General features: G+C 44.3%; 1 protein-coding gene across 1 annotated transcript in view; it reads right to left on the bottom strand.

Moving 5' to 3' along the window:
• LOC106613738 (cartilage intermediate layer protein 1) overlaps positions 1 to 20,852 on the bottom strand; it is a 31,535-nt gene extending 10,683 nt beyond the window's left edge. The window contains exons 1-6 of the mRNA XM_014216301.3: positions 20,549 to 20,852; positions 11,717 to 11,815; positions 10,378 to 10,647; positions 9,949 to 10,131; positions 8,936 to 9,091; positions 8,490 to 8,807 (exon numbers count right to left, since the gene is read on the bottom strand). Of these exons, the coding sequence (XP_014071776.1) occupies positions 8,490 to 8,807; positions 8,936 to 9,091; positions 9,949 to 10,131; positions 10,378 to 10,647; positions 11,717 to 11,815; positions 20,549 to 20,612 (1,090 nt within the window). The 5' untranslated portion in view covers positions 20,613 to 20,852. The remainder of the gene's footprint in view (positions 1 to 8,489; positions 8,808 to 8,935; positions 9,092 to 9,948; positions 10,132 to 10,377; positions 10,648 to 11,716; positions 11,816 to 20,548) is intronic.
• Between the last annotated feature and the right edge of the window lie 1,379 nt (positions 20,853 to 22,231).

The following is a 22,231-nucleotide window of genomic DNA, read 5'->3' as shown; positions in this document are numbered from 1 at the left end:
AACGGCTAGGTCCATCCACTAACTAATTTCCTGCGCAGGCGCACTCTTGACTGAGTGATAGCCCCGTAATAACAGAAATATAGGGATACTTAAAACATGAACTTAACAATCTCCCCCTTTTCTTTAAAGACAAATTAAACATCAACAACATAATTAAATGTCCAAGTATTATTTAAGTTCCCCATTACAAATGGGTTGTGTGACAGTTTTTATTTGTATTACTCAAGCTGCCACTTTCCATTACTGAGAGCCTGTAGGAGCACAAGACCGGATGCTCCTTTTTCAGTCAGACAGTCAGCAAGCTGTTCCTTTGTGGTCGACCACAGAATCCGCTGGATTCTCTGTGCTTGAATAAGTTCCTTGATGCTGCTAATCTCAAGACGAAGTCTTTTCTCTGTGACAGACTTGGTTGACTTCAAAGCATCAACTAATGAGTAGTTGTCAGTGACACAAACTACAGGTAGAATGTGCCGTTTTGTCTCACCAGTGGTAGGCTCTGAGAACAGAGTTGCAAGAAAGATCGCATTGTCAATTCCATCCGCAAGAGCAAGTTTTTCTCCAGCAAGTGTGCTTCGGACAACCCTTCTGATCCTTTTTGACTGCCAACAGATAGGCGAGAATCTTCCTCCTTCATCCATTAACACGATTAGATGTCCACCTTGTGTGCCTCCATCTGTAAGGTTCCCTAGCGAAGCATCACTGAAGACAACTAGTTTCAAAGAGTCATCTTTTCCAACATGCTGAAACTTTAAAGTCACTTGTTGTGATTTCAGTTTACGAACAACTTTGTTTGCCTCATGAATGGTTTGTACAGTGGCGTGTTTTGTGTTAGATGCCAAGTTGCAACCATCAAACATTACATCAGGTCTACTCTGTCTAGCAACCCATAAAATTTGTCCTATCTTTGACCTCAATTGATCAGCTTCAATTCCACATAGAGGGGAATTCCTTTGTACGGCTCTTGAAGAATCCATGTGAATGGGTTGAAGATTCTTGATATAGCTCTCCTGTTGCATCAGTATTGTCCCATCAACTGTAATAAACTCTATGCCAACATAACAAAAATTATCATGCTCCTCACGGCCGACCTGGAAAACAGATTTGAGGTGTGGAATCACAGTTGTAGCAAAGGTCTGTGAGCCACCCCAGATAAAGTCATCAACATGACAGGCAAGTACTCCAGTCACACTGCAGTCTTGATCAAGCCAATAGAAGACAGCAGGATCCACTTGTGACAGTTTTCCACCTGTACTCAGCATTGTTGCCTTGACTTTGTTGTACCAGTAGAGTGATGCATCTGCCAGTCCATACACACACTTCTTTAGTTTCCACAGTGTTCCTTCGCATTTAGCTTCAGGTGGAGGTCGGATGTGAATGTCCCTTGACAGCTCTGTTCCCTGCAAAAATGCAGAATTGATGTCTATGGAATTAAGTTTCCATTTTTTCTGGCAGATCACGGACATCAGCAATCTGAGTGACTCTGAGGCGCATGTCGGTGAGTCTTTTGGGAGTTGTTTAGCAGCCAGCTCCTCAAAACCTCTAGCCACTAGACGTGCTTTAGGCACTATTCCAGTTAAGGACTCTTTAAGGGTACACACCCACCTTGTTGAGACACATTTTTGGCCAATGTCTGTAACTTCCCCAAACACTCCATTTTTCCTCCAATTACTGAGCTCATCTAGCTTAGCTGAGTCAAATGACACGTCCTTTGTTTCAAGTACATCATCATTTTGAATGTCATTCTGTTTTTTTCGATTTTCCATTGGTTCAATTCTGAGATGATCTACAAGTGACAGGTCAGCTGACCCTGTTGTACCAGAAAGTGTAACTGGTTCAGAGTACTGCAAGTTGTACCAGTTCTGGTGTTTTCCTTTGGCTTTTCCTGCTCGTCCAATGACGGTTGCTGTATGTGGAATACCACTTTCTCTGTCCATGTATTTAACAGTTTGTCCAGTTTTCAGATTGGAACAACCATGTTCTCTTAACACATGTGGCTGTTGTTGAATGTTTTCCTCATTTGAACGCTCAACAGTATTATCTGTGGCATGGTTGAAGGTCTCTGATCCATTTCCTGTGTCAGTTTCAGTGTCCATATCATTGGATGTGACATCTGGTAGGTTTGTGTCTGTTACTGTCTCCTTTTCATTAGGATGATTCTCAGCAACAGCCCCTCTATCTTGTTGATTATTTACTTTCCGCAATCTTGAGTGATGCACCCTGACAATGATGCCTCCGTGCCTCACAAATATCACCACACCATCTTGGCCAATGACTACTCCCGGTCCCTTCCACTCTTGACAGTCAACTCGTTTGTAGTACACTTTGTCTCCAGCTTCGTACTTCTCATCGGTGGGTCGTAGCTGTTTACGCAGAGCCCTGCGAATTCTTTCTGAGCACTCTGCTTCAGTGAACGCTTTTCTCGCTGCATGTAGTGCTGACAGGTGCTGTCCCACCCATGCACTCACACTGGCCCCTTCTAGTGCTGGTGGCTTGTCAACCAGTACAGAGGGAAGATTAGGGTTCTGCCCGAACACTAGTTGGTATGGGCTGTAACCATGAACATTGTGCATTGAGTTTTTTGCCATCAAAGCCCAATCTAGGGCTGTGTTCCAGTCACATCCATTGTCTTGCTTCACTTTCAGCATGATCTCTGTGAGTGTTTGATTGTGTCTCTCCAGAAGTCCATTGCTCCATGGACTGTATGCAGCAGTTGTCTTTACTTCCATGTTGAATTTCTCTGCCATTTCTCTTATTTCATTATTATTGAATTCTCCTCCATTGTCACTGTACAATTTCTGGGGAGGACCATGCACACTTACCCAGGAATGCATGAAGTGCCTGACGATGTCACTGGGTTTCTTTGTATTCACAATGCTTCCAGCGCTGAAGCGTGTGAAGTGGTCGATTATGTGAAGGTACCACACACTTGGTGCTAACTCATGTAGATCTACAGCCACTGTTTCATTGTACTTGGAAGCTAGTGGCAAACCAACAGCTGGTTTGGGCTTAGGTTTACTGTATTTTTGACATGTCTCACAATTGTTAACTATCTGCTGTAGAATGGAAATACTCTCATCATCATTATTCCCTGAAATGCTGAGTAACTTCTGAAGTCTGTCAACTGTAGCATGTCCAAACTGTTTGTGAAGCTTTAACAACACTTTGTGTTTTTCTTTTGTGTTCATGTTCTCTGTGACTGTCAGAATCTCCATGTGCTCTGTGTCCGTCCGAATCTCATTTTTGCATGGACTCTGTGTGATGTCTTTGTCTAAAATGTTTACACAATAGTGGCCTGAGGTAGTAAGTTCAAGAGTCACTGGTTGTTTAAACATCACTGCCTTGTCATTTTTTATGTCTAGTACAGCCCCTGCCTTCTTGAGGGAAGCTTTGCTTAATAGTAAGGGGATATCTGTAGGGACCACCTCTGTCTCAATGTGACACTTAGTCTGACCAATTTTTGCTGGTATCTTAACTCTCTTGGTAGAATGGACAATTCTCCCATCTCCAAATTTGAAAGCTCTGTTGCTTGGTGTGTCAATCATATTTTGTACTTCTTTCATATTTAGTTCACTAACATAGCTATCAAGCCATTTTGCACCACACACTGTCCGTGTACATGCAGTATCAATCACAGCAGATCCTAAGGATTCAACTATAAAAATCTCAGTATCAGAAGCAGATTCATTTGAAAACAAGTGTAATGTTACACTGCTCTATATCTGTGTTTACATTTTCCTCTGTTAGTTTAACTTGTTCATTTTTATGAGGACAGTCTTTAACCCAATGGTAAGTGCTTTGACAAACAGCACATTTTGATCTCCTTCCATATTTGTCCAGTGGATTTGTTCCGGGAAATGGCGCCCTCTTCAGGTTGTCTTGAGAACGTGACTTTTTGGCGCCTTTTCTCTGCTGCTCAGTGTAATATGCTCCGTCTGTTAACGGCGCGACAGACGTCTTTTCACCAAAAATTATTATTTTTAGTGCCGACTTCATTGATGCAAAAGTCAGTACAGTACAAGCAGTCAAAGCCAACTGTTTCTCCCTACCATCTAGACAGGCAGTATCTAGCAACTTGAAAGCTAACACTGCATCCGGGAGAACCATGTCGTACTTGCGCATCCTATTGTACCTTTGTTCGAAATCAATGATGTAGTCCGTCATTGCAACCGAAATATCTCTCGAAACACTGTCAAAGTTTGAATATGCCTCGTAGGCACGGTCTTTCTCTTCTTTAAGAAATACAGAATCCAGTGCTCTGATCAAAGTTCCCATACCATCATCATTGTTCAAATCCTCAACGGATATTTCCAGTGCTGTATCTCTTGCTCTTCCCTCGAGCGATAATACCACCGCAAGTGCTTGCTTTTTCGCGTCCAGATTAGTAACCCGTGTCCAGATTCCAAGTTCATTTTTCCAACTTTCATACGACCTCTTCTCGTCGAAGCGAGGTGGCACATTGTAGTTATTAGCCATCCTCTGCTACCAATGTTAACTCGAAATGACACAACGGACAAGGTTACAGTTTAACAAAGTTTACTATACTGTATGAACACACTACAAGGTAGCCATTACACTCACGGCTAGGTCCATCCACAAACTAATTTCCTGCGCAGGCGCACTCTTGACTGAGTGATAGCCCCGTAATAACAGAAATATAGGGATACTTAAAACATGAACTTAACACCGAGCATGCCCCCATTCTCATCGACGGGGCTGCAGTGGAGCAGGTTGAGAGCTTCAAGTTCCTTGGTGTCCACATCACCAACAAACTTACATGATCCAAGCACACCATGACGTTCTTGAAGCGGGAATGACAAAACCTATTCCCCCTCAGGAGACTGAAAAGATTTAGCATGGGTCCTTAGATCCTCAAAAGGTTCTACAGCTGCACCATCGAGAGCACCCTGCCTGGTTGCATCACTGCCTGGTATGGCAACTGCTCGGCCTCCAACCGCAAGATGCTAGAGAGTGTAGTGCGAACGGCCCAGTACATCACTGGGGCCAAGCTTCCTGCCATCCAGACCTCTATACCAGGTGGTGTCAGAGTGTAACCGATGTGAAATGGCTAGTTAGTTAGCGGTGGTGCGCGCTAATAGCGTTTCAATCAGTGACGTCACTCGCTCTGAGACTTGAAGTAGGGTTTCCCCTTGCGTTGCAAGGGCCGCGGCTTTTGTGGCGCGATGGGTAACGATGCTTCGTGGGGTGTCAGTTGTTGATGTGTGCAAGGGTCCCTGGTTCGAGCCCGGGTTGGGGCGAAGAGAGGGACGGAACCTACACTGTTACATTGATGCTGTTGACCCGGATCATTGGTTGCTGTGGAAAAGGAGGAGGTCAAAAGGGGGGTGAGTGTAACCAATGTGAAATGGCTAGTTAGTTAGTGGTGGTGCGCGCTAATAGCGTTTCAATCAGTGACGTCACTCGCTCTGAGACTTGAAGTAGGGTTTCCCCTTGCATTGCAAGGGCCGCGGCTTTTGTGGCGCGATGGGTAACGATGCTTCGTGGGTGTCAGTTGTTGATGTGTGCAAGGGTCCTTGTTCGAGCCCGGGTTGGGGCGAAGAGAGGGACGGAACCTACACTGTTACAAGAGGAAGGCCCTAAAATTTGTCAAAGACTCCAGCCACCCAAGTCATACAAGGTTCTCTCTGCTACCACATGGCAAGCAGTACCGGAGCGCCAAGTCTAGGTCCAAGAGGCTTCTAAATAGCTTCTACCCCCAAGCCATAAGACTCCTGAACATCTAGTCAAATGGCTACCGAGACTATTCTCCCCCCCACATCACTGCCACTCTCTGTTGTCATCTATGCATAGTCACTTTAATTAAACTCTACCTACATGTACATACTACCTCAACTAACCGGTGCCCCCGCACATTGACTCTTACGAGCCCCCTGTATATATTGTTATTTTTTACTGCTGCTCTTTAATTACTTGTTACTTTTATCTCTTATGTTTTTTTTTTAAACTGCACTGTTGGTTAGGGTCTCGTAAGTAAGCATTTCACTGTAAGGTCTAAACCTGTTGTTTTTGGTGTATGTGACTAATACAATTTCATACCGCAGGTTATCAATGGGGCTCAAGTCTGGAGAATGAGATGGCCATTGCAAAATGTTGATTTTGTGGTCAAATATCAATATCTTTGTGGATTTTGATGTGTACTTTGGGTATTGTCTTGCTAAAAGATTCACTTGCGGCCAATTTTCAGCCTCCTGGCAGAGGCAACCAGGTGTTTGGCTCAAATGTCCTGGTACTTGGTAAAGTTCATGATGCCCGTTGACCTAAACAAGGGGAGGCTGAAACTTGGCCCCAAGGTAATCTTCCAACAAGGCAAAAACCCCAAGAACACATCAAATTCCACAAAGAAATTGTTGATTGACCCTCAAAATAAAAATGTTGCAATGGCCATCTCAGTTTCTGGACCTGTGGTTTGAATTGAAGAGGGCCGTCCATAAGAGCAGATGAAGGATATCAAGGATCTGGAAAGATTCTGTATGGAGGAACAGTCTGAGATCCCTCCCAATGATCCCTCGTTATCCTCGCAATGGAAGGGTGCTGGAATATTGATAACAGGGGAGCCAATCATTTTGACCCCTATCATTTTGAGAGATTTTTTTTATTACCTGATAAACAAAATATCTCTTTCTCTTAGCAATTTTATTAATATAAAATAATATAATTTCAAAAAAATTAAATGTGCATGCAATATAGCGTAAGGCAATTCCACGGTTATGGAGTGATGCTGAGACTCAGATTTTTCACTTTAAAATGTTTGTCAAATAGAAAAAACAATGATTGCAAAGTTAAACCATGCAACTCTATGCACAAGGACTACCTTTAATAGTTTCCAGATTTTTTTTATTTTTTTTTACAAAAACACATTTACTTGAACAACACTGCTGAGTTTGGTAACAGAATGCTGGTTTGTGCTGTTAGTACAGTCATTCTGTTATCAAACTTTGCATCTGCACAGTTTTTCAAGTAAATATGTTTTTGTAAAATGTTCAACGGATATTGTTAGAAGGGGTCTTTTTGATGAGTTCTATGGTTTGTTTAACTTTGCAATCATTGTTTTTTGTTTGGCATACATTTGCAATATTTATTTTATACAGTTTTTTGCTCATATTTAATCAATGGATCCAATTATTCCGGACCTCACTGTATATACACTATATGACCAAAAGTATGAGGACACCTGCTCATCGAACATCTCATTCCAAAATCATGGTCATTAATATGGAGTTGGTCCCCCCCGTTGCTGCTATAACAGCCTCCATTCTTCTGGGAAGGCTTTCCCCTAGATGTTGGAACATTGCTGCAGGGACTTGCTTCCATTCAGCCACAAGAGCATTAGTGAGGTCGGGCACTGATGTTAGGCAATGAAGCCTGGCTCGCAGTCGGCATTCCAATTCATCCCAAAGGTGTTCGATGGGGTTGAGGTCAGGGCTCTGTGCAGGCCAGTCAAGTTCTTCCACACCAATTTTGACAAACCATTTCTGTATGGACCTCACTTTGTACGTGGGGGCATTGTCATGCTGAAACAGGAAAGGGCCTTCCTCAAACTGTTGTCACAAAGTTGGAAGCACAGAATTGTCTAAAATGTCATTGTAGAGTTAATATTTCCCTTCACTGGAATTAAGGGGCCTAGCCTGAACCATGAAAAACAGCCCCAGACCATTATTCCTCCTCCACCATACGTTACAGTGAAGCGTGATTCATCACTCCAGAGAATGTTTCCACTGCTCCAGAGTCCAATGGCGGCGAGCTTGACACCACTCCAGCCGACGCTTTGCGTTGCACATGGCTTGTGTGCGGCTGCTTGGCCATGAAAACCCACTTCATGAAACTCCCGACATACAATTATTGTGCTGACGTTGCCTCCAGAGGCAGTTTGGGACTCGGTAGTGAGTGTTGCAACCGAGGACAGACGATTTGTACATGCTACAGCACTCTGCGCTCTCGTTCTGTAAGCTTGTGTGGCCTACCACTTCGCGACTGAGCAATTATTGCTCCTAGACGTTTCCTCTTCACAGTAACAGCACTTAAAGTTGACCTGGTCAGCTCTAGCAGGGAAGAAATTTGACGAACTGACTTGTTGGAAAGGTGGCATCCTATGAAGGTGCTAAGTTGAAAGTCACTGAGCTCTTCAGTAAGACCATTCTACTGCCAATGTTTGTCTATGAAGATTGCATGGCTGAGTGCTCAATTTTATACACCTGTCAGCAATGGGTGTGGCTGAAATAGCCAAATCCACTCATTTGAAGTGTTGTCCATATACTTTTGTATATATAGTGTATTTGCGTGTAATGGTCTCAACTACTTCAGACTGTCCTCTAGTGGTCCAGAATGTTGATTTACACGTCCTTCCCCTAGTTTGACTCTAGTGGTTGGATGGCTATACAGACAGACTGACTGGCTCAACCCAGTAGTAAGATCACAGAGAACATACTTTATCATTGGCCTTTTGTTTGTTAATTTTATTAAGCGTGACTCGCCTGCAGACTTTAGGACCGCCCGTACCCAGGATGACCCAGTGCTGTTGCTGGAGGTGGAGGCGGTAATGGGGGCAAACTTCTCCTTGTGAATGTAGAGCTGGGTGGGGGAGCTGGAGCAGACCCCTGGGAGTCTGAAGAGGCCCTTGGAGTCAGTGCGGGCGTGGATGATCTTGGGCTGGCTGGCCAGCGCTATCCTGGCCCCCGCTACAGGGACACCGGACATACTGAGGACCTCTCCCTGGAGCACGTGGCCCTCACACACACAGCGACTGCAGTCCTCACTGGGCCGACCTTTGGGACACTCGCGCTTACAATTGGCTGCAGATACACAGACATACACATAAACACCCACACACAATACATTCAGTATACTTTTACACATTAGATTAGAATTGTTATTTTGATTTCACAGTCATATTCTCTGTCTCTTTATATTTACAACTTACATGGGCATGGATTTTTCCCACATTTCTGGATTTCCGCCGCTCGTCCCACACACTGCACTGTCACAGAGGTTCTCACACAGGTCCTCCTCCTGATCCTGCGACCCTTGCCACAGGTCACCGAGCACGCTCCCCATGGACTCCAATGAGTCCACTTGGCTAGTCATATAACAGAAAGTAAACATTAACGATCCAGATGATACACAACTGTAACTGAACTGTAACTGTAGCTTTAAAGAAAGCAGGAAGGAAAGATGCACTGTAAAAGTATTATCACAGTACTTTTGCAAGGCTACTGGTCAACTGATGAAAGTGTTACATGTCAGGTAGTTTCCTCCTCTCTATGGGATAGAGCAGAGACAGTGCTGCTACTGATTCCCCTTAGCGAGGAAAGTGCACAGTGACAGCCTCCTCCTGATCAAAGCCCTTGGAGCTTTAAAAACGTCAACAGGTGTGTTTACGACAGTGACAGATAATTGAAAGAAGCCCCTGTTCGGGAGAAGTTAGGAAAAATGTGACACCTAGAGAGAAGAGGCTTTTATGTGTGAGAAACTATACTGCTGCCAAAGGCTCTACTGTGGGCGTAGTCCCTGTACTTATTAAACAACCGAACGGCTAATGTACCTACTGCTACATCTCAGATCTGTTGGCTACAGTTGAATGATACTGATTGTCTTCATGTCAGTGATGACTCTGATCAGCTGAATGTCTCTTGGCAGAGGATGAATTAGGTAAAAGGTCCATGATAATGATTGACTTGATGTTAAAGATTGGCATGGTGTCACGTGTCAATCTCATTCCACGAAGGGTCGAGTGTCTGCGGGTTTTCATTCCTCCCTTGTACATGATTGAAGGTCACTGATTACAGTAGTTAGGAACTCTCCTCACCCGGTTGTCTAGGTCTTAACTGGACACATTGAAAGGAGAAACCAAAAATCAGCAGACACTCTGCCCTCCATGGAATGAGTTTGACACCCCTGCTGTAGGTCTATGTTTAGGTTGTGTTGGGAGGGCACCTTCGCATGGCGGGGTGGCACACTCCCTCCTCTCTGTGTGGTGGCCCTGGCATGGGGGCACCAGCAGCAGGGGCAGGGGCTGGATGCTCATACACTTTCTCTTGCGCACCTGGATGCCCACGTCATTACAGGCTGTAGCAGAGCAGGTTCCCCAGGCGGCCCAGTCTGTCCAGTAGGCCTGAACTGGACACACAGAAACAAGACAGAGTGACAGGGGTGAGTGAGTTCTCCACATTTGAGATAGAATGGACTCAAGTAAGCTGGCCTGAAGTTTGCAAGAATAACTATTACTTAACTATGTACAAGCACAGTTCTTTCACAGTTTGGGAAAAGACAAACAGATCATTAGTTTCCATAAGCCATGCATCTGCTACTGTGTTAAGTGGCCCTTGTAACCCACGTGAAGGGAGTATGGTGGTCTGTGGGTACCTGGTGGGCACTGGAAGCGGACGTGGTAGTTGGAGCAGATGCGTCCGTAGGGCTGCTCCTTGTTGATGCACCAGAAGCCCTTCTCCAGGCTGGAGTGGGTCACCTCCCCGGTCTCTGCTGCTGCCACCCAGTCTGTGGTGCGGGCCTCCATGGTCACAGGCCGGACACACACCCTCTCCCTGTAGTAGAACCGGATGGCCTCTAACCGCTCGTAGTCTCCATTCCCCCCTGGATGGTCGATGTTGAACCAGGACGTCCATTCAGTCATGCCTGCCATACATTTAGAGGGAGACAAAGACAGGGAGATACGGGTCACAACAAGGAGGAAGGTCACAACGTTTGAGAGAAGAGTCTGCTACTGCCATTTCTGCTGAGTTGAGTCACCCAGTGGGAGCCTGCGTTGACCAAACTCTTTCCGAGCCCTGCGGTCTCAACTCAGGCAGTCAGATGAGGAGGGAGGGATAGAGGCACGCTGTCTGCCACATGTTCAGCTCTGAGGATTTCCAAAGATGTGAAGAAACAACCTCACTACATTCCATTAGCAACATACCATGGATCTTTCTTTCTCTGAATAATAGATTGCTTCATTGGAACGAGACCCTTGGGAGGGATCAAGAGCGAAGTGAGATGATCTATTGAGGGACATGATCAGGATGTGTTCTCTGTGCTGTTGTAGGTAGACAATCTCAACACAGACCAAGTGAACTCTCTCTAATCTCTTTGTTCAATTAAAAACACTTGCAAAGTTATCAAAATCCAGTGCATTTTAATCCCTGTGGTGACATTAGGTACTTAGTTTTAATTTCCTGTACTTACTTTGTAATGAATAGTTAAACTGAACTCGTGAATATAAAATAGACTCTTATTTCCATGCTCTGCTATGATCCTGACAAGTTAACACCATTGTTTCTTTTCACCAGACTGCTCAAAGAAACAAGACTGAATCTAAGCATAATGGAATGTGAATGTCTAGTTGGAACTGAACATTAATTACACAATACAGGCAGGTCATTTCATTTCTGGAAATCAATTCAAACTCAGTTGATAAATTGGGGAAAAACCTCATGGTGTCTCACCCTTGGCCTTTGCTAAAAATTGGACTTCACCCATAACTCTGATTTTGTATGGTTGTATGGATTAATGTTACTAGTATGTTATAAAACTGAACATATTAACAGTCAATTTTCTGCTCTTACCATGGGTGTGTAAAGTCTAGGAGTTTCAGTACATCAAAGGGGGTAAACCCCTCTGTCTGGTGCAGAAGACGGTGTTGTGTGAGTTTTCTTTCCTCCCAGGTTCTATTGGTAAACCAGGTGGCATTAGGATTGAGCTCACTCACCTGTGGTCTGCTGTGGCTCGGTCGACGTGTTGTAGGCCAGCTGCCTGCTCCTTTCTGTCTGGCTCCACTTCTTAAACAGAGAGCTGTTCCAGATGGGTCCTGGATGGGGAAAACTACACCATGAATACACCATTACATCATGACCACCAACCTTACCTGCACCACTACCATACTGTAACACTGTAACAGTGACCTCAGGAGCTCTGTTCAATGGATCCACCACGTTTTACAACAGGGAGAACCAGATTTATGGGGGCGGAAGCATGACGGTTTTCTACTTTGCGGAGCTACGTGTCTGAATGGTGGGTGATCGGCATGTTCTCATCAGGTTATCTGAGTGTCTGTGAATGTGAGAGGAATGTCTACGTCTCACTCCGCGGGCCGTGGTTGAAGGCCACAGGGTAGTCTTGGGGTGGGTTACCCGATCTCAGTACACTGCCCCTGGGGTGTCTGGGTTTCCAGAAAACAAAGACAAGCCAGACTCTATTTTACTGCCCCTGCTAGCTAGGGAAATGTCAGCAATCAGTCTGGAAAAGCTCCATCCAAATGTACATTTGCATTTCCGTGAGAGTTATTTAAGATGCTCTTCAAAGAGGTAGGGTTTCAGACGTTTTCGAAAGATTGGCAGGGACTCCGCTGTTCTCACTTTAGGGGGAAGCTTGTTCCACTACTGGGATGCTAGGACAGAGAAGGGCTTTGACTGGGCTGAGTGGGAGCTGCCCTCATGTAGGGGTGGGATGGTCAACAGAACAGAGGTGGGGGAACGGAGTGCTCGGAATGGGATCTAGGGTTTGAGCAAATTTGAAGTTTTATTAGTCGTATGTACGAGATACACGATCCAACATAATGCTTACTTGCAGGTTCCATCTCGACAATGCAACAACAATAATAAAAGATAAGAATATGAACATAAAGTAAATGTCTCAGTAGAATAGAATAAACATTTTAGCATAAGTATAATAAAGGAAGGCACATTTTATAGTCCAATATTTACACGTTTGTTTTGGGGAAAGGGTGACTGGGGGCAAGTGTTTTAAATTGTGCAGTATTTAGAAATTATAATAAGAGTCTGGTAGCAGCAGTTGTGATGTAGGTAGGTGTGTGTGTGTTAGGCTTGGGTGGTATCCAAATTGTCGTACCATACCGGGATATTTGGTAATACCGGCACTGAACACAAGGGGCGCTCGTTTCATACCCCCCCCTGAGCCTTTGTAATTCGAAGATTACCAATGCTAACAAGTACATGTATAATCCAATAGAGAATGCTAACTAAATAATAATGAGCGCATTACGAACATTTTATACAGTCTCTGACAAACTATTTGCTGGACAGACATCCCAGGTCATAAAGTTATACAAGTAACAAAAAGATGCTACTCACCGTTTGCTGCATGCACAAAACAAGTATTTTTTTGTTTTGGTATACGTATATATGGTATATTATACAATGCATTCAGACCCCTTGACTTTTTCTACATTTTGTTACGTTACAGCCTTATTCTAAAATTGATACAACATATTTTCTTCTCATCAATCTACAGAATATACCCCGTAATGACAAAGCAAAAACTGGTTTTTAGAAACTTTATTTACATAAGTGTTCAGACCCTTTGCTATGACACTTGAAATTGAGCTCAGGTGCATCCTGTTTCCATTGATCATCCTTGAGATGTTTCTACAACTTGATTGGAGTCCACCTGTTGTAAATTCAATTGATTGGACATGATTTGGAAAGGCACACCGCTGTCTATATAAGTTCCCACAGTTGACAGTGCATGTCAGGTGAACAAGAACCCAATGGTCACTCTGACAGAGCACCAGAGTTCCTCTGTGAAGATGGGAGAACCTTCCAGAAGGACAACCGTCTCTGCAGCACTCCACCAATACGGTCTTTATGTTATAGTGGCCACGCAAAAGCCACTCCTCAGTAAAAGGCACATGACAGCCCGCTTGGAGTTTGCCAAAAGGCACCTAAAGGACTCTCAGACCTTGAGAAACAAGATTCTCTGGTCTGATGTATCCAAGATTGAACTCTTTGGCCTGAATACCAAGCGTCACATCTGGAGGAAACCTGGCACCATCTCTACGGTGAAGCATGGTGGTGGCAGCATCATGCCGTGGGGATGTTTTTCAGCGCACGGGACTGGGAGACTAGTCAGGATCATGGGAAAGATGAACGGAACGAAGTACAGAGAGATCCTTGATGAAAACCTTCTCCAGAGAGCTCAGGACCTCCAACTGGGGCGAAGTTTCACCTTCCAACAGGACAACGACCCTAAGCACACAGCCAAAACAACGCAGGAGTGGCTTCGGGACAAGTATCTGAATGTCCTTCAGAGTGGCCCAGCCAGAGCCCAGATTTGAACCTGATCGAACATCTCTGGAGAGACCTGAAAATAGCTTTACAGTGACGCTCCCCATCCAACCTGACAGAGCTTGAGAGGATCTGCAGAGAAGAATAAGAGAAACTCCCAACATACAGGTGTGCCAAGCTTGTAGCATCATACCCCAAGAAGACTCGAGGCTATAATCGCTGCCAAAGGTGCTTCAACAAAATACTGAGTCTGAAGGGTCTGAATACTTATGTAAATGTGATATTTTTAAGAAATTTGCCAAGATTTCTGAATACCTGTTTTTGCTTTGTCAGTATGGGGTATTGTGTGTAGATTGATGAGGGGGGAAAATAATTTGATCAGTTTTAGAATAAGGCTGTAACGTAAAGAATTTGGGAAAAAGTCAAGTGGTCTGAATACTTTCTGAATGCACGGACCAGCAGAACCAGGAGCCAATGAACCGGGTCCAGTTGACCATAGCAGATCCATCAGTCCCTTTGTCATCTGTACATCTGCCTTATATTTTACATTTTAGTCATTTAGCAGACACTCTTATCCAGAGTGACTTACAGTAGTGAATGCATACATTTCATGCATTTTTTATTTTTTTTTCATTACTGGCCCCCCATGGGAATCGAACCCACACCATGCTGGCATTGCAAACACCATGCTCTACCAACTGAGCCACAGGGAAGACAGCCTTCTCTTTCCTTCTCTGTATCTGCATCTGAACTTGTCATTATGCTGGTTGAATTTTACAGACAGCAGTGCAGCAGTCATTCCCTTTGATATTACACACACAAACACACTTACATTCACTCCCCACATATGCGGCAGCGTTAGGCATCAAAGGGCTAACAGCGGTGTCCTTTCTTTCGGTTCCCAACCAAGTGCCTGAAGCCATTGCGGCCTGAGAAAGCCATTCACACCATGGACTGTCTCATGGCCTGCCTGACTGGCTGTCTGTGAGAGCGCTTACCACTTTAGGAGTGACACTGCTGAGTTTTTGGACGTGTCAGTCCAGTCCCTCTGGTTGTTATTGCTGAATGTGGCTCTTTTTTTGTTACACCAACACGATTCTCTTCCAATTTGATGGCTTTAGAGCATTTTTTCACAGTATGCTGGTCACCCCAGTGAATGACTTGTCTTACAAGTTGTATTACGTACAGTAAGTTCCAGGTCAGTCTTTGCAGCCTGGTTAAACCAGACTGACTGCTACGCTCATTGGCCTACATACGGCAGGTGTATCTGTAACATGAAAGCAATGGGCTGCAGTCAATGCAAGGTGGGCTTTTCATATCTAGCTTGATACTGTAGATCATAGACAGGGGTTTTCATACTTGATATCAGTTTTGCTTCATTGACATGATGGAATGACTGGATAAATAGAAACAAATGTCTCTCCACACAACCTCTGCAGCGCAGATGTGAATGCCCATGCAGCAAACTACCTCTAACAGTTTCTCTTTCTCTCTCTGTAGCTTTCCTAATCATTACTAGATGAACTGTGGAGGAAAACAACTCCAACATTAATGAGTGGATACATGTTGGGTTTGGACACACGTCCGAGTGACCTTGTCGCAGTAAATGAACATTGATTTGATTCGATTTTAAAGCAGTCTGTTACAGGGAGTGTATGTAAGTGCCAATGCCATTGTTAGTTAATTGTGTGGGGTTGTGCCTATTCTACTTCCTGCTTTTGGAAATTAGAAACAGAGATATTGTTTGGTTTTTGTTGTTGGAAGGGGCAGGGTTTTGATGTAACAATCTACTGGACAGAGAGCTGCACTATTACAGGCTGTGGCTACTCCAACAGGGACACATTGCTTACACTTACCACTTCAAGATGTTCCATAATGCAACCTCAACCGTTAAAAGATTACAAGAGTAGTTTTATGAGGTGCATTAGGGCATTTTATGTAGGAATTCATATTTGATCAAAGGGCCACATTATGTTCTGTATTCAGCTATGGCAGGTGTCTAAGTGCACTGGCCTCGGTTCCAGTGGTTGACTTTGACTAGTTAACGTTCCTTTGAGTGCCTTGTTAACACTTTATATGTGAATTTAAAAAGCCACTGATTTTATCTGCGCTGTTTCATGATAATGGTACGTGAGTGGCTTTGCTTCATCTAAAATGTGTTAAAACACACTTATGTGTGAGGAAACACAATTAAACTTAACCGGATTTTCTCCTCTGTTTGAGGTCTATACTCCTGGTTAACCTTCCCTAATAGAGGCCTCTCTCCTACCCCGCCACCACCCTCGTAAAACACCAACCCAGTAACAAGATACTGGAAAAGGTCAAAGTATAGTCCCATGTAATGGAAACAATACATTAACAACGACTCCAAGTATGTTTCTGGACCTATTAACAGACCCTCTTTCTCCCCCTTACTATAGACACACAGGCTATATTATCTTAATAAAGCTGAATACCAGGCAATGTTCTATTAGTCATGAAGGGGGACTCTCAACTGGGTGTTGGAATTTCTTTGCCAGCCTCAGTATTGTCTCTGTAATGCTGGCAACCCACTGCACCCGAACTGCCTTGGCTTGGCCATCCTGGTGCCAATGTCTGGTATGCCTGGCGTTGTTGTACCTACTGGCCTCTGCTCCTTATTCTGGGAGCGCTGCTATTTGAGGTGCGTGTTCACCATTCTCCCATTCATGTCATAAAGCTGCTTTTAATGTGGTGCTGTGCTTTAGATAAAGGGTACACAAGGACAAAACCATCTATTAATACTGCAGGGCCTTCTAAGGGGTATTCTCCTGTTGCCTTCTCAGCAGCTCAGCAGGGTGTTTTCCTCGACAGAGCAGCATGCACACTTGGCCATTGCCTCATGCTAATAAAACGTTTCAGGAAAATAAAAGTACATGTTTGTGAAGTGTGATTACCCAGAGACAGACTTCAGTCAGATTAGACAGGCAGCCCAGACAGATGTGGGTTGGCAGAGACACAGGCTTTTCAGCAGGTCTGGAGGCTGTTTAAAATATTCCAGAGCCTTTACAAGAAGAAAATGTAAAAACACTTTTCTGTGTTATGAAATGGCTTGGATGGAGTGGCGGATGAGCGTTGGGCTGAACGCTGAGCATCTCTCCACACAGTGTTGATGCAGCTTTGCCATGCCTCAGCCCCACAGTTAAGTGTAATAACAGGCATGTGCAGTGAAGCGTTAGAGCCCTGGAAACATCTGTTACAGAGCCTGGCCTTATTTGGATTTAGGTAATAAGGAGGTATTTGTCCAAAATCAAAAGCATTTTATTTAGAAAAGGGTTTGTGGCAAACCATTGGGCTGAAAAGTCAATTCTGCCTTCCAGTATGGATTAATGGACATAAATGATTGCCCAGAACAGAAAGTAAGGGTTTTTGATGTGTGCGTGTCTGTGTGAATGAGTGTTTATGCCATGGCCTTGCAAACATGTGGAAGCTGTTTTGTTTCTTTGGCCCATACTCTGGCTGAGATGTACTGTAGTGGAAGAATCAGACGGTCTGCTCTTTCGCTCCCTCTCTGCTTCTCTCACTCCACTCCCTCCCTCCCTCCCTCTTGGCTGCAGGGCTGGTTGGGAGCCACTGATTGATTATTGGTCAGCAGCATCTGTGGTCCATTATCCTGAACACAGTTTTTCCCCTGACATTAACTAATGATGCAAATCAACCACAACATTTGGGGGGATTTAAAAAAGGATAACAGAGGCTTTGTGTTTTTCACGTCAACTTATTCTACCGTACTAAATGTCCTAATTCGAGCTATAAAAAAAACAACTAATGGCCTCAATAGTATTTTCCCAGTAATACAGTATGTCTGCAAGTGCTTGTCTATACTTCTACAGTGGCTATACAGGAGCTTGAGAAATAACTGCTTCTTGAGCATTAGCCTATTCTTATGTCTCAGAAAGTAATGCTAGTGCACATAGCTCCTTAAACGCAGACATCAGCATGATCAAACGGTAGGAGAGAAACCAGAGTCATTTCATTTGAAGGGCCTTGATGTGATGATTGATGGGAATACAAGGGACTTACTTTGATCCCTTTCTTCTCCCTCCCTTTCTCATTAAAGTCAATGGGCTAGACTCCCTAGTGGCTGGTTTAGCTGGATCACTGCTCTCCAGTCAGTCTGTGGCCAGCATCTGGAGAATTAGCTAGTCCCTCTGAATGAGGCCGATTAGCACCGGGACAACATTGATTTTGGAGCTCTGAGACGGCTTCTTCATGGTCCCAGTTGGCCCACCTCCACCTCTATCTCGAGACTGGCACGGCCACGGAACATTACAGTTCATTACAGGCAGCCTTCTTGGCATTTGGCTATATAAAACACTCCACTAAGACCTAGGACTAGGTTTAGCCTGACTGACTGAGTAATGTCAGTCACAGTGGTCCGTCTCGGCACCTCAGTAGCGCCGAGCATCCAGGAGCAGAGCAGCTGTCTCCTCGAATAGAGAAACAGGTCATAAATCTCTGAATGCTGAGCGTGACGAAGAGAATGATGGAGGGAAAGTGAGAGAGGCATCAGGAGGGGAAATTAAAAGTAAAAGTTGTTACTTGTTTTCTTGGTGAGTGCAGATTGAGTCCCACGAGGAGTCTGCAGCTACTGATTAATGTATTGAGGTGAGATGGGGACAAAATACCACGTCTGCCACATTGTGTTGGCGAGTGAATTCGTCACTGTCCATTCTATCAAACACCTAGTTAGAGTGAGACTTTTTCTGTACAAACAAGACTGTACATGCACTGAATTCTAAAAGAATCCCAGGGCTATCCATCCATTCTAACAGATTTAAGGCTAGATTCAATCCCATCGCGGAGACAGCATTCACGGTAAACGCTGCATATGTGGGCTCAATCGGCAATGACCTTTTTAATGTCAATTTTCCTCGGTCCCGGATTGAATCTAGGCCTTACTGTATACTCTAACTAGTCTACAGCCACAAGGACGTTGTACAGTCAACGTCAGAGAAACATGTGTTGCCACTAGGCCAGAGCGAGCCCCAAACATCCATCTGCTTCTCATTAACATGACAGCGTGTTAATAAAATGAGCATTCTTAACACCACATGATTACTTAACACCACATGATTAACACCTCCAGAGGTGGGATAACCCTGCAGGGACAGACAGCATCCCTATGGTGCTACAGTAGGATCAAACCACTAACACCTAAAAGACCACACACAGCACACTGAATGTTGATCTGCTGTTCGTCTGCCGATCGTTCGGCGCGCTGTGTTTTAGGGACCACCCGCTGGTGAATGTCTGACTGCTGACATTTTCACATCAGTTTTGCACTCGGTTCGCAGAATTACGTCCGTCACTCTGTTCGGAGGTGCTGAGTACTCTCAGCCGGCAAAAGCTATTGTGGTGCATTTCCATAAAGAATTTACCCCAGTGTTTTACCCAAAAGGCTCAGACTTTTCTGTTTCCATCTACGCGGGCCGGCGCCCGTGTTTCACTGGGTCATGGCTCCGGTGGACCTGCTCTCAGTTGGGGCCAAAGCCAGGCCACTGGTACTTTTCAGATGGCATTTACATAACAATAGCTCACTGTTTCAAGTTTCAAGTTCTTTTTATTGTCACATGCGCTAGTACAGTGAAATGCCTTTCTTGCTGGCTTTCACAATGCAGTAGTTTTAATCAAAAAAGTCAAGTAGAACAAAAACACACGAGAAATAAAATAAGAACACAAGAATGGAAGTAAGCTATATACAGGGCCAGAGTCAGTGCCAATACCATATTTACTGTGAACTTGAACACCTTCTCACAAAGCTACTGTTTTGATTATGCAGAGTTTGTTGATTCTGCTCTTCACAGTCAGCCCTAGTTATGGGAACAAAACGTCCCTAGTTTTACATCAGGGCGTATTCACTAATGTAACACCAGTGTTACAGTCGAAAAGCAGCATCAGTATGTCCAAGCCTTTACAGGACCACTGTTGGTCCAACACTGACATCCACTGGGACAGGCTATTTTCTCACCTTCTAACGTTCAGGGGGACAGACATCTGTGCACGTATTGAATTACCATAAACACCATTCTACTAACATTTTCAAACGTTTAAATCGAAGCGTGAGAGCTGTCGCTATTTTCCTCATATACTGTAGGAACCAAGAGTGTGCTACTAGAGACGGTGGGTCATTGACAGTGTGTCAGAACGATGAAGCTGTTCAGGGTGCAGGGTTGAATTGGCTCTCATGGACTTCTCTCATCTCTCATTTGACTAACGACATTGCTTACCACAGTGACAGTTAAATGGCATCCCAAACAAAGGCAATGATACAAACACAGTGTCATATATTATTTAAAAAATTGTGGAAAATATTCTGCTGATAGGTGCACAAATGAATGTAAGTTACTTTTTGTGGGATAGATTAAGCAACATCTTAAAACAGTTTACATTTAAAAAAGTATATATATTTGAAAACTCGGATTTATGTAGGCTAATTTATAGCAATCAATCATTAATTCAAATAAACATGCCATTGTGAGGACATTAACTTGACGTACCTTGAGCCACAGCCACTGCCACCAGGAAAGACAGGAGTAGGGTCATCTCTGTAAAGTCCCACATGGTGTCCCTCTCACAGTCACAAACTTTGATGACTTCTTTCTCTCTGTATTATAGTGCCAAGTCAAGAGGAAAATGTGTTTATTTTCAAAATAGGACGGCTACAGAGTCTTTGAGTGTTCTCAGGTGTGGATGATGCTGTTTGGAAGCCTGCTCCTGTCCCTATACCCAGTCATATGAGGATTGTGAGTTAGACAGAGTACAGGAGTTTTAAAAGAAGAGACACCCAGAGAGCAGTCCAATCCATCCCCCCTTTGCTCACCATTGGCCAGTGCTCTCTCACATCTGTCCCCCATACCACTCCCCAAAAAAGTCAGGAGGAGAGAGGGGGGGTGGGGGAATTACCTCACATACGAGGGTCTTTTTCACTTTCCATAGATTAAGACTGAACCTGTTCTGACTGCTTTACTGTCTTCATTTTCCCCTGCTTTGTAATGCGTTTTTGGGCTGGTACCGAAGGGTGTATCCTCTCAGAACAGGTGTGTATATACCTCCAGAATACAGAGAAAACACACTCAGATATTATGATAAAGTGTAATATTATGTGTTTGAATCCAGAACTGACAGCTATTGTTCAGTAAGTAAATGCTCAACCTCAGTGTAGTGTGATTGATGACACCGTAACTACCAAGAGACAGGCCTGACAACTGCCTAACAATAGCAATCAAATTGGCCATAACCCAAAATATACAATGTGGCTTGGTTTTTGTCATGCTATTTATCAAAACAACTGAAAAGGTTAGTGCTCCCCGGGATCCTTGGGACATCGCTACCCTAAACCATAACCCTTACCTAACCCTAACCATTTTAAATGTCAACTTCAATGGGATAATGTCAGAGTTGGGACGTCCCAAGGATCCCGGATAGTTAACTACACTGAACAAAAATATTATCGCAACATGTAAAAGTGTTTTGTGCCATGTTTCATGAGCTGGAATAAAAGCTCCCAGAAAAGCTAATTTCTCTCATAATTTTGTGCACTAATTTGTTTACATCCCTGTTAGTGAGCATTTCTCCTTTGCCAAGACAGGTGTGGCATATCAAGAAGCTGATTAAACAGGGTCTTGACCTGACTGCAGTTTGGTGTCATAACCGACTTCAGTGGGCAAATACTCACCTTCGATGGCCACTGGCACGCTGGAGAAGTGTGCTTCTCACGGATGAATCCCGGTTTCAACTGTGCTGGGCAGATGGCAGACAGCGTGTATGGTGTCGTGTGGGCGAGCGGTTTGCTGATGTCAACATTGTGAACAGAGTGCCCCATGGTGGCGGTGGGATTATGGTATGGGCAGGCATAAGCTATGCACAACCATACAATTGCATTGTCTATAGCAATTTAAATGCACAGAGATACCTGGATAAGATCCTGAGGCCCATTGTCGTGCCATTCATCCGCCGCCATTACCTCATGTTTCATGATCTGTTTCATGATCTGTACCTCATGTTTCACAGATCCTGGAAGCTGAAAATGTCACAGTTCTTCCATGGCCTGTATAATCATCAGACACCCATTGAGCATGTTTGGGATGCTCTGAATTGACATGTACAACAGCGTGTTCCAGTTCCCGCCAATATCCAGCAACTTCGCACAGCCATTGAAGAGGAGTGGGACAACATTCCAC

The sequence above is a fragment of the Salmo salar genome, chromosome 10 (assembly GCF_965601325.2).
Source record: "Salmo salar chromosome 10, fSalSal1, whole genome shotgun sequence".
In the NCBI taxonomy this organism is placed as follows: Eukaryota; Metazoa; Chordata; class Actinopteri; order Salmoniformes; family Salmonidae; genus Salmo; species Salmo salar.
The sequence above is the reverse complement of the archived record's forward strand: the minus strand, read 5'-3'. Positions and strand labels throughout refer to the sequence as shown.